General features: G+C 41.0%; 1 protein-coding gene across 1 annotated transcript in view; it reads left to right on the forward strand.

Annotated features, from left to right (window-relative positions):
• The window catches only part of ZCCHC24 (zinc finger CCHC-type containing 24), a 108,553-nt gene that overhangs the window by 86,773 nt on the left and 9,080 nt on the right, over positions 1-12,700 (forward strand). Inside the window, exon 3 of the mRNA XM_082285756.1 lies at positions 6,205-6,369. Within this exon, the coding sequence (XP_082141882.1) occupies positions 6,205-6,369 (165 nt within the window). The remainder of the gene's footprint in view (positions 1-6,204; positions 6,370-12,700) is intronic.

A 12,700-nucleotide genomic window follows, 5' to 3' on the forward strand; every position in this document is an offset into this window, starting at 1 on the left:
GCACATTGCACAGACTTGCCTGTTTTGTTTAATGCTCTGCTTCTGGAAAATTGAGTTCCATTCTGAACATCACCCTACTAGAAAGATACTGACAGCAGGGCCAAGAAAGTAGAGGACTATATTTACACTCAGTACTGGTACATGTATAAAGGTGAAAGGTAGGGGAGAGGAGCAAATTTCTGTATAAACTTGCCTGTGAAATTGTTGTCCACATAAGGTGACAGAATATACTACTTGCAAGAGAGCACAGCATATGACACCCTCAGAGCAACAAGCAGATGTACAGAGAGCCTAATCAGTCATACCTACTTCTAATTTTATTTTTCTTTCGGAGGCCAAGTACCAGCTCCAGCAATTCATTGTCTCCTTTTCCCCAGCCCAATACACTGATGGGGAGCAGGAGGGCTATGATACACGTGCTGCCCTAGAGAAAGTGTGCTGAGAAATCCTACCAACTTTATCAGAAGCCTGACTATAACAGCTTCATTATTTGGAACCTCAGTACAAAGCCACCTTCTACCTTGATCGTATTTTAAGAGCAGCAGTGGTTCACGTGTGATAAAAGGTTTCAAATCAACAACAACCAATGAGCTCTAATGGCCATGAAAAACATGTCTGTTTCTATGGATGCAGAGGTGGGAAAACCATTCAGCAAACTCCCCAGACAGAGGTTGAAGTTGCCCTAAGCCACACCACGGACAAGTCTAAGAAAATCCCAGTCAAATAAAACACGCACTGGCCTCCTCTTTTAAGCTACATGAACAAGTTTAAGTTTTCTTTATTTTTCAGCCATGTCTTGCTCAGGTATAATTTTATCTATCATAAATCTTTAATCTGAAATACCCAATACAACTAGAAATTCCATAATGTCTATCATTCAGCAAAACAAATAGAACTTTCTGTTTAAATAGTAATGCTGTAATGAAGATCCTACTTTCTGACCATTATGTGCTTTTCCCCTTAACAGACTTGTATCAAGTAAGACTTCTCATCATGTCCCTAACACACAAATTAAACTAGCAACAAAGCTGAAAAAAGCATTAGTTTGGTTTCTGTATCCCTTAGATGCTCTTTCTATATTGCATGTACTAATTAAAGGTGTAGTGACTGCTGGTTTAAATCAATACCTCAGAAGTCTTCAGTGTCAGGCATTATCAGTGTCATGCATGAACAACATGGACTACACACAGCAATGAACAATAGACCAGCTACGTTAAAATTCATTTCCTAAACACATAACTTATCTGCCTATGTATTCTGTTGATACTCAGATTTATATGCACACAAAAGTGAGGAAGGACAAAGTAAAAAAAAAGTTGACCAATCCAGAGTTTCCCTTTCATATGCCATTTCAGCAGTAGTGTGCAAGCGTGTCCTCATTCTCTACACAGTATACACAGAGCTGAGAAAGGTGAGAGCACTTCTGTGAATATCCCAACACTCTGCAACTTGCTGCAGAGTCAGGACTAGAATACCACAACACCCACTGCACCGAATCAGTCCTTATACTTTCTTTTTCATTTTGTAATTGCACCTTTTGAGTCTACATTATCATAATATCTTTATTAAAACCATGCACACACAGTAGTACACAGTAAGAGTGCTAGGGCATTTTTAATGCCATCTCCCAGTTGTGCTGACTTTCAGTTCAGAGTGTCGGAGGGTTCACATTTCAAAATACAGCTCTGACCCTCCCACTCCCACAAACCACTTGGGAGCTGCTCAGTGCATCAAGCTGTTTGCTGTTACTCTTTTCTCTTTGTTTGATGAAGCATGTTTACAAGCAGATCCTCATACAGTTCTTCTATGAAGGGGATCCACCTCCCAATGTTACGCTGATTTAATTTTTTCCTGTGCTGTACAGAGCCCTTTCAGCTGTAGAAAACAAACTTGGGGGGAGATGAGGGGAAGAAAAGCATTAAATTGTGCCTCTGCATTTGCTTTGAGGAAACTCAGCCTCATGTTGTTTATAATGAATCTAGTTTTAAGCAGGGCATGTTGGGGGAGGGGGGCATGTTTTGTTTTTGCTGAGTCTGCAAACTGATACTTTGAGGGAATTGTTTAGGGAAAGCAGAGAGTCCTGTATTATGTACGTCATTGCTAAGTGATTTGGCAGATCCCTCCATGAGATGCACTTTCTGATAGGTTGAGAGAGAGCTGGACTGGCCAGTTACCAGCAGAAAAGCTCAACTTAAACACTTTTAAAATCTTATGATGGCAAATTTGTGGTTTTGGCTCAAGAAAGTACAAGGATGAAAAATAGAGACAGCTGGGTGTCAGTGAGGGGTGGAATATTGAGGTAGTTTTTGTTACTGTGCCACACAAAATTCACTGGCTTTGTACATTGTTTATCCAGCTAAGGCAAATACACACACTGATTAGCTACACCTGCAAAGGTGGTGTCACTTGTGTCAGTGCTTGTGTCAGTGCTTGTCCAAAGTCAAAACATCACAAAGGATCCATTCCCTAATACCTAGATCTTGACATTGAGACATACTTCAAGTAATGGCTAGCTTCTGGTCCTTGTAGAAAAATCTGTTTGGTTTTGATCCTCCCCAAAGGCCTACCTGTCCAGGATGCCATAAATCCTTGAAACAGCTGAATGAAGACACATCAAGTTTTTGCAGCCAAGGATAGAAACCAGGCCAAAGACTACCTGGGCCTACAGGCAATGGGACAGCGTATGTTAATATGGTAACAACAAAATATTGTGCCATTATGAATAGAAGCATAACTTTGCCAGATTAACTCCAGACATAAATGAATCTATCTGCAGAAAGAGTAAGAAGAGAATGCTCAGTACAGGAATTGCGGGACCTAAACACCAACCACAGCCTATTATTAACCACCACTCAAATGGAGCTGGGGTGGGGAGAGAATAGGAGGCTTATGGTTTAAACAAGGTAAATCCCACACTCTGTAAAGTAAGGGTTTTTAGGTTAATACTGAATGATAAAATGTGTCTTCTTGCTCTTTTTTGGCACTTAGTTAAAGAAAAACCTCTGGTGAAAATAGTTCTTGCCCTCTAGCTGAATGAGCACTGAGATACCTCTGTTGCACAGTGACTGGGTGCTCCAGCACCCTGTGGGCAGGGCTGGCTGCTTCTGTGCCAAGGAGCAGGTTGTTTCTTGGAAATGTTTATGCAATTCAGCTGTGCTCCTGCTGGAGCCAGACACTTTAAATTTAAAAAAACCCCCCGAACCCAAAACCCCCGAACCCAACAACAACAAAAAACCCCCAACAACAAACAAACCAAAACACTCAGCCTCAGATCTCGCAGGCCATTGGTGTGTCTCACTCAGGTTTCGCCTTCTACCAAATGCTGTCAAATATCTGTTTTGTTTGGTTCTGCAGGGTGGAGGGAGTTGGAGGGTTGCCTTCACTGCTGTCAGTGGTTCCTAATGATGTTTCTCACTAGAGAAAATGAGCTTGCTTGTTTGTGAATCCAAATTCCCTGTGGGGCACAGTTTGGGAAACTGAAGATATGGGAAGGAAAAGAATATCTGTTAAGGCAATGCATAAACATCCATAAAGCAGAATAGCAAAACACCTACAGAGAATGTTGTAACTTTGCCAGCAAACTAATTAGAGTCACTGACTGAGGAGAGAGCTGTGACAGTCAAAAAGCTAAAATAAAAATAAATCAAAAGTTTAGTCTAGCAATTATAACAGGAAACTACTAACAGAGTCAGGGCTCCTACATTATTTTCCAGGTTCTGCTTCCGATTTACCGAGAAAGTTGGAGAAGCCGGATTTTAAAAGTGGCTTCAAATTTGGAAAGTCTCCATTTCTGATGCCTAGCTGGACACACAGAGGACTCCACAGACCAGCATCTTCAGTGCCCCCTGTGCATTTGTGAGGGCAGAGTATTTCAGGGCATTGATGTCTCTGAAGTCACCTATGTGACCTGGACAAACCCACAGTCACTGGCCAACCCAGTGGCCATCTCTGAACGTTTCCCATCTGGGAATTGTGGCTGGCACAACATATTGCTGTGGGAGTCTGATGTTTAAATGCTCTTTATGGCTGACATAACATATTGCTGTGGGAGTGTTACGTTTAAATACTCTTTGTAAACATTTATAAGACTTCCAAGACACACTCTGTCTCCAAAATCAGTGCTATTACTTTTAGAAATAGTGAATCCTGTGACTTGCACATTTTCTGAAAGGACTGCTGCTTGGTAGGGGCATTGAGCTGCATTTGCAAGTCTGGCTGCAGGAGGAGTTTAAGTAGAGGGTGACTTAATCAGAGAATCAAAAATAACTTGTGATGCCTCAGGAGGACAGGGAAGGTGTCTCAATCACAGGAGCTCTCTGGACACAGGGCTCCTATTCAATTCCATGAGAATTTCTAAATGAAGAGAGCAGGTGGCTCCTTCTTACACGGAGTTGTGCTACAAACTCCTCAGAGGCAGAACCAAATCAAGTACTCAGAAAAAGGATGTCTCCATAAATTGACATTTTCCTGCACTACATTCAGTTGTGATCTCTCATCCTTATCAAGAGATACCATGGGTCAGAGAGCTACACTCCCGGTGCCTGCCAGCACTCATTTAGTTGTGGAAGTCAATGTTTCTCACTGTACCAATGCACTTTTTTTTCTTCTGTGCAATACTACTGTAAATATGTTGTCCTGGTCAGCTTCATCTTTGCTATGAGCCAGAATATTTACAGTGGTTTGTCAGAAGCAAATTATTATAAATTATTACAAATGTCTATTTGTAATGGAGGTTGCTGCTGATCTTCTAAAGAATATTGCTATGCTAGGAATAAGCATAAAAAACCCCAGAGAATGTTGTTTATTGACACTACAGAAAGAAAAAAAGGTTGGAGTAGGTTTGGTGTCCCCTGCTATTCCACCCACAGCATGCGGGGGAGAGCGCACTCGATGTTCCTTTCCCTCTTGCTCCCACATTCAACCCAGGAGGTAACACAGTGTTCACCATCTCCATCAGCCACTGGAGCCTGAGTCTCAGAGCTCCTGCCAAGCTCAGGTCTTCTGCCAACCACCTGCTTTTGCAACCCATGTTTTCACATAGAAAGCGATTTGGACCTAGACACTGAGAAATCGCGCAAGCTCCCAAAACAAAAACAAATCCCTTCCCAGCATGATGGCTCATTTCACTTCTGTAAACTTTATCCAGAAGCCTTAAAAAAGAAAAGCTGCTTAGGCCTGACGTGGAAGTAAGTGACAAAGAAGCCTTTGATAGGTGATCACACCATATTCTGCCACTATACAATATAAGCAAAGTATCTCCCTCTAGGCAGCAACAAACTAAACACAGTGAATACAAGGACAGTTTCAACACCTGGGAAAATGGCTTCATCTTTACAGCTATCCTAGCACAGCTGGATGCAATACCCTCATCTTCACATACCTTACCATATTTTGTAAAGTTTTAGTGAGTGAAGGTATGTACAAAAAATAAACTTGGTATTTGCATACAGTCATTGTCAACTCTACTGGCTTCCCTACATAGAAGGCTTTCTCTAAGGGACGTTTAGCACTCAGACATCACAACACACCATTTGAGAACTCTTCACTGTTTCCTTCAAAAGGTAGAAGTCAGTGAAACAATTTACCAAGAGCAAGAAGCCAGATAAAGTTATTATTTCCACTAGTCAGAACGTCTTTCCTTCATAATCCCAGTTTGTGCCCTCCCATATGGTAATACATATCTAATATCACTGAATAATGAATACTAATGAAGTGCCAATATTTAATTGTTTAGAGGCTGTAAAAAGCAGAATTATTAAAACTCTTCTCAATTACAGGTTTTAGTGAAAAATAGATTGGATTTCTTAATTGGAATTTCTAGTTAAAAGTAGTCCTTTATTAATAATGAGCTACTCCTCCTAACGCTATATATATTGCTAGCAATATGTACTCAGCTGAGATGGTTTTATCATAACAAAACTAATATTAAAGCTACTTATTCAAAAAGTGAAAATGTATATTTCTAAATACTTAGTATCACTAACAATTATTACAAGTTTTCTTGGACTTTTGAATACTTTTTACAGAAACAACTCTCAGAACTGTTAAACTCTAGCTTCAACATATGAACTGTTCATTAAGGGGATATGACCTTCATGCATGCCTCCAGTATCTTCTGCACAAAGTTTCCTAATTAAAAAAAACTTCTCTACTACACACACACACATTTTCAGTCATTCATTGCTACTTCCCTTTGTTTTGTAGGCTCGTCCAAAAGGAGAAGGCCTGACACCATACCAGGGCAAGAAGCGCTGCTTTGGTGAATATAAGTGCCCCAAATGCAAGAGAAAATGGATGAGTGGAAACTCCTGGGCTAACATGGGACAAGAATGTATCAAGTGCCACATTAATGTTTATCCTCACAAACAGGTAGGAGAAGTGCAGACCTGATGGCAACAGGCTTGGAACTAGGAACGCTCTTGACTTTGTAAAGCATGATTAAGACTTAAACAGAACTTGACATGGGCTACAACACACCACAGTGAATGGTTTCCCAGATGAGCTGTCTCAGTCCTGGAAGTCTGGACAGGTGTCATCAGAGTTGCAAAATTTGAATGTTCTGTCTTTTGTTATAAATACCTCAAACCCAAAATCTTCACCTGCCTTTCTTACAGAAACAGACTATGAGGGTTTTTAATCTGAGATAGAGTAAAAAAGGTTCAGCAATAGCAAGAGGCCTTCTAGTTCTTATGATTCTCTTCATATTTACACCAATTTATTGTTTCATTCCACTGGTGTCAGCAGAGTTATTTCCCATGTGTGCTGCTTTTTTCACCTCTTGGATTTGCTCAAGGGGCTATTGCTACTTAAAAAGAGTAGTGATAAAGTAGAACAACACTAAGATGACTCCTGCCTACAAAATTCCTTGGTTAATGACACTAACTTGAGACAATCTCAAAGCTTCCAAGGTCTCTTGTTCCTTACCTCTGTTCAGACAGCTTGTCTAAAAGATCCAAAATCCAGGCTGAGTCACTTACCACATGCATGGAAGTACAGTCCTGAGGGTGAGAGAAATTACAAGACCATTGAAAGCACAAGACCATTTATAGCACAAATTTATAAATATTTATCTTGTTCTTCAAAATTCTTTCCACAATTTATGTTGATGTTCAAAGGGTCAAGAAATCATTCAAGAGGTATCTCATCCACACTGTACAGGAGGCATAATAGACATGTACATTTTTGTAGTAAAGTTTTGCAAGTAGTCCACTGTGCAGAGTTGCCCCTCATGGCAGGGCTAGAGGAGTGCAATCTGCACAGCAGTACTGAAGTCACAGACACACTGTGGGAGGGTTGCAATCTACAGTGCTTCCTTAAGCTGTGCTTGCCACCGAGCCACAAACATGGTACTTTCTGGGGAACAATCACAGCATATGCAGTGCAGCTTTCCACAGTCAACCCCTATCACTGTTTCCATGCTATTCCCTAAGGGCCCATAACTCATGGATGTGGAAGAACACGTCTATCCATGTGTTCATGTCCCAGCAGCAGGTATTGCAGTTACTTGACATTTTCAAGGCAGGAGTGTGTTTCAGCTCAGCTTCCCGATGTAAATAACTTGCAACCAGTCACTAGTGCTCTTCCCCAAAATGCGAACTTCAAACCTTGAGCTGAAAGATTCTACATCCTGTTGTCACTGCCTCACCTCCATCTGCTTCTCAGTGTTGTTACCATTGTCATGCTTTCTAGTCCTTTTCACTCTTTCAGAGGTGTCTTGTGCTGCTTCTGATTAAGTACAACAGCAACAGGCACACAGTGAAGGGACCAGCATCAGTTCATGCACAGAGCCAGCAGCAGAAGAGAGTAACAGCCTTGCAGGAGGTCTGTGGTGCTTCTTGACACAGCTTCCTGTCTGCTATCCCATAGTGGTTTTTGTCCAAGCATCCAGTGCCACACCAGACTCTGTAAATATTTATCAATATTTATCAGTGGGGAGCTATTTTGCACTACTTTGGAAAATATGTTACACCCAGTCACCAGTACTCATACTAAGAACTGTATTTTGTAGAAGCACAATGAAAGATTTTATTAAAAGTCCCATATTTCTACTTTGAGAGTTACAGCACAAAAAAGTCTTGTGCACATAAGATGGTTTTAGTATTTTTTTAAACAGCACTGCTATACCACTTAATTTTCTAGATATACTTCCTATTTATTCTTTAGATTATTTTGTTGATACCTACCATAGCAGAGGCCTCACTCATGTTTGATTTCCTATGCACTTCTAGAAGTTTTCAAGCCCCCACTTCTCTCTCTGTGGATGCCCTCAGTTAATTATGTGCTCCTTCTGCATTTATTATATGGTATCTCAGAGTATTTGCATTCTTATCTGAATCTTCCATTGGACAGGTTTTCGAACCTAAATAATGTCTTGCCCCCCCTACACACCATGATTCTCTTATGTCATTTTAACTCCATTAAAAGAAAAAAGTAAGTGTTGCAGTGAGCAAATAGATCCTTCAAAACAGCAAAGTCACCACAATATGTGACATGATCATAGTACCAATAATCAGTAAATGGATTTTTTTCTCCAGTTTAACAAAAACCAGATGAACTGGAGAAGTCTGACCTCCTTTCAAGATCAGACAGTATTTACTCCTAGTGAAATAAATGATTTCTACTTTCAAGCAATCTTGTCAATATTTCTCTTCAGCAATGTGCTGGAATTCATCATCTCCTATTCTTACTCCTAGCCCTACCGTTTGGTAAACATATAATTGTAACCTAACAATTAGGTAAACCTAATTGTAACCTAAGGAAAAAAGATATCCTGGAACATTATTTTAAAAAATAATGGTGATTTTATCAGCAGATGAAAATCACTGCTGGTCCCTCAGCATGAAGTAACCTTTTATCAAGTTACAAGAGCTTCCAAAACTATAGAAACTTTAAACATTTCAGCCCATATCTAAAACAGTCAGGGACCACATTTCCCTGGTTGAGGGCATATTACAGAAAGTTTCCATTCACCATAGTATATACATAATGAAAACTCACACCAGGTCCAGTGAACGCCCCCTGTTCCACACCTGGTCCTAAGCAGTGGAGGACGCTTACAGAAAGGTGTGTGTGTATACAGACAGGACACAGCAATCACCACCAAGGATACTTTCCCATCCTCTTGTATGGCCCAGTGAATATCTCTGCGTTCTCCCAGTTTGTCACCAAAGAGATCAAACCTTGCAGAGTCTATTAGCGAGCTGAAATCCAACCACATGGGCCACCAAGCCTTGCTGTGTCATCCTCAACTGTTAGAGAGTAGGATGCTTGTTCCCAATTTAGGACAAAAACAAATTTGAAAACCTCATTTCAGGATTGCTTGATATTCATTGCAGTGAATTAGGAGTTTCTTCTCAATTGCCGGGCTTGCCCTTTTCTCCCATCCTCGTCTCCATAGCTGTATTTCATCTTCCCCAGCTGCTTTCCCAAATTCATGGACTTCCCAGTACAGTAGGGTTTGTCCATGTCTCACAAGGGATGGTTTGGTGCTGAAGTACTCCCACGTAACCGGCTCAGGCAATAATGTCAGAGTACTGAAGATAATAATCTCCACTCTGGATATCTCTGGGGTAGCCATTCAAGCACATATGTTGGCTCTGTGAATGGCTTGTGCAGCTATGCTCAAATCTTGATTTCCTATGCATGCCTTTCTTTAGTGAGTCCCTGGAGAGGAGAGTATCCACACTTTCCTGCCACCTGCTCATTGTTCCTGGAGGCTCGTTTCACTCCAGGAAACTATCCTCGGCCAATTCCCCACAAGGCATGTCTCAATTCAGCCCTGTGCTCTCAGTCCACATGGTCTATCTGTGAGAATGAGCTTTTAATCTCTCTGGGGCAGGAAAAGTCTTCTCAGCACTTTTACAGCTGTGTATATACTTCAGAGTGCTCTATAAATACAGCTCTAAATCTCTGTATTTAAAAGAGAAGGTGGAGCATGTATTACAAGAAGTAACACAAGGGCCTGACAGGAGGGCTGCTGCCATTCATTCCCCAATTCATCCACCGAGTAGGGAATCAGGTAGCTGTCACACCTCAGATGGGAAACTGCTCCTCAAGCAAGCTTTGCTTAATTGCTCCACTGTGTTCCTCCTTTTGCATTTTCACCACTCCCTCAAGTGACAAACCTTCCCATGGGAGTGCTTACAGGAATGCACAGAACATGTGGCAAAAGCCATAGGCCCCATTGAGCCCAAGCCTTACTGAAGGCTAAAGAACTACCCTGACAGAGCTGCTCTATGGCAATTTCAAAAGTAGTTTCCTGGGTAGTTACTTTAGCTACTCTAAACATAAACAGAAATCTCAGGCAAGACTTAAATCTCTCTTATTCTTCCAAGGAATTTAGATTTTGTGGTTGGTTGTGCTCCTTCTTACCCTGCTCCAGCAGCAGAGCCAGTCCTTACAGTCATTCACCAGCATTCTTGGCAGTGTGACAGCCCAGATGCCAAGCTCTGAATTCTCATTTTCTTCCCCTGCCTACTATAGCAGCAACATCTGCGCCCGTGGTTACTTCCTGGCTGGCCTCTTATCAAGGCTTCTTCTCCGACTTTGTGGCTAACGCCAGTGCTGTTTGTGATGACAGCTGTTGCACTGGTGCAGAACCAGCCATCTGGTGACTGACTTGTCCTCTTGGACACTATTTTCTTCCAGCTGCCAGGAATTTACTGTTGGACTGGAAGTAATTTGGTATGTAAATACATACTTCATGATACTCAAGTTATTACTTTCATGGGCAGTTCAGTGGTCTCATCATAATTCCCATATCTGAGTGCAACCACAGCCACCTCTCCTCCCTCAGTATGTGGAGGGGTGGGTATGATCACTCAAGCCCAATAAACTTTTCAACAGTTTCAAGCCTACAAATATTATCTTTTGACTCTTTAGATTTAATAAACCCTCCCCAGCATGCCCATACTTGTGTACTCCAGCTCTGGAAGTACAGTTCACCCCAGACTGCTGCTTTTCTGAACTCTAAAACGAGATTTTCACCGTTTACCTCATGCTGTTATCATTCATTCCTAGCTGGCCTGTCCCAGAGGCATGCTGCTGACAGAGGCTGCTTGCTCTCTCTAAGCATCCTGCCTCTGATCTGCAGCCTTCTTATCACTGCCTCTTGGATTCACGGCGACAGCCCAGGGCCTTGTTAATGTCCCTCTTCCCCCAGGCAGATAGAAAAGCAGAGGGTCTGCTGCTCAAGAATGTACATTGCATTTAATCTTTTCTTCTCCAGTGCCTATTTTTTTTATTGGACAAAAAATTTACAAATTCACGATAGCATGTGTTTCTTGAGGGAAGCATGGCTCCTTAAGACTGTTAACCTAACAATTATCCTGCCAGCAGTAGCTACAGAATCTATTCACATTTCTAATCGGACATTTAAACATCTCATTTTCTGAATTAAGACTTGATGTAAATGAGTCCAGAAAATTATTTTTAACTGTTTTCTCTCATTTGAATTCTGATGTGATCCTCTATCCATCAGTGGTGCAATTAAATTGTTCCATTCTACAGCAGAAAAAACATCCATCTTCTAAATACAAACAGAAGAAGGCACATTATTCCATTCTACATCTTAGTGGAAGCAATTTCCCTCAAGATGTCCTAGTGATGCTTGCTTTAACACCTTACACTTCATAAGGGTGAGCTTTTTTGTTTGAAGGGTTTGGGGTTTCAGCTGACTGTTGGGGAATGCAGAGGTCACTTAGTACATGTCGATTGGGACAGCAATAATTCACAATCAAAAGTTAATTTGCAGGTCAGGGATTGATATATAAATTTAAATTTATTTCAGCTTTATTCCCCTGAGGCAATAGCTTTATTCACCACCACCAAATGCTTTCCTAGTGGAGCTGCACAAGATTACTTCCACCCTGCACTACCAGGAGAAAATTAAAGAAAGATGCACGAAAGTGAAGTCCAGAAGAATACAATTGTGGATGCTTGCTAAGAAAAGAAAAGAAAAGAAAAGAAAAGAAAAGAAAAGAAAAGAAAAGAAAAGAAAAGAAAAGAAAAGAAAAGAAAAGAAAAGAAAAGAAAAGAAAAGAAAAGAAAAGAAAAGAAAAGAAAAGAAAAGAAAAGAAAAGAAAAGAAAAGAAAAGAAAAGAAAAGAAAAGAAAAGAGAAAAGAAAAGAAAAGAAAAGAAAAGAGAAAAGAAAAGAAAAGAAAAGAAAAGAAAAGAAAAGAAAAGAAAAGAAAAGAAAAGAAAAGAAAAGAAAAAAGACAACAAAATTGAACTATTACAGTTAAACTCTCAATTTAATGGAAGAAAAGGATACCTTTCCCCTGAGGAACATAGCAGGATTTGCTGTTGTTCTACAAGTCCCATTTCACCTCTTTCTAAGGAAAGGAACTAACTTTTCAACCAAAGAGCCTGCCCCCTTCTCCACACCCTCTCCATATGCATGGCTGAGTCCTCAGCAGCAGTACAGAGCTCTTGCAGCCTCCTCAGTTACTGGTGTCTCCTACAGAATTCAGGCAGTCCCCAGAGCTAACACAGCGTGCAACAGCCCAACCATCCACATCCCTCTTGTGCTAGTGTCCTCTCTTTCCCCTCTGCATCCACCACAGCAGAGCTGAGGAGAATTGCCCAGCCTGTGCCAAGGAGTCCAGGCTTGATGGACACACAGCTCTTTGACTAACATCCCACATTTTAGCATGGTATAAGAAAGGTTCCAAGAGTGTGAGGTTATTACTTTTAGGTTCT

This window comes from Coloeus monedula, assembly GCF_965178545.1.
Source record: "Coloeus monedula genome assembly, chromosome: 8".
Lineage (NCBI taxonomy): Eukaryota > Metazoa > Chordata > Aves > Passeriformes > Corvidae > Coloeus > Coloeus monedula.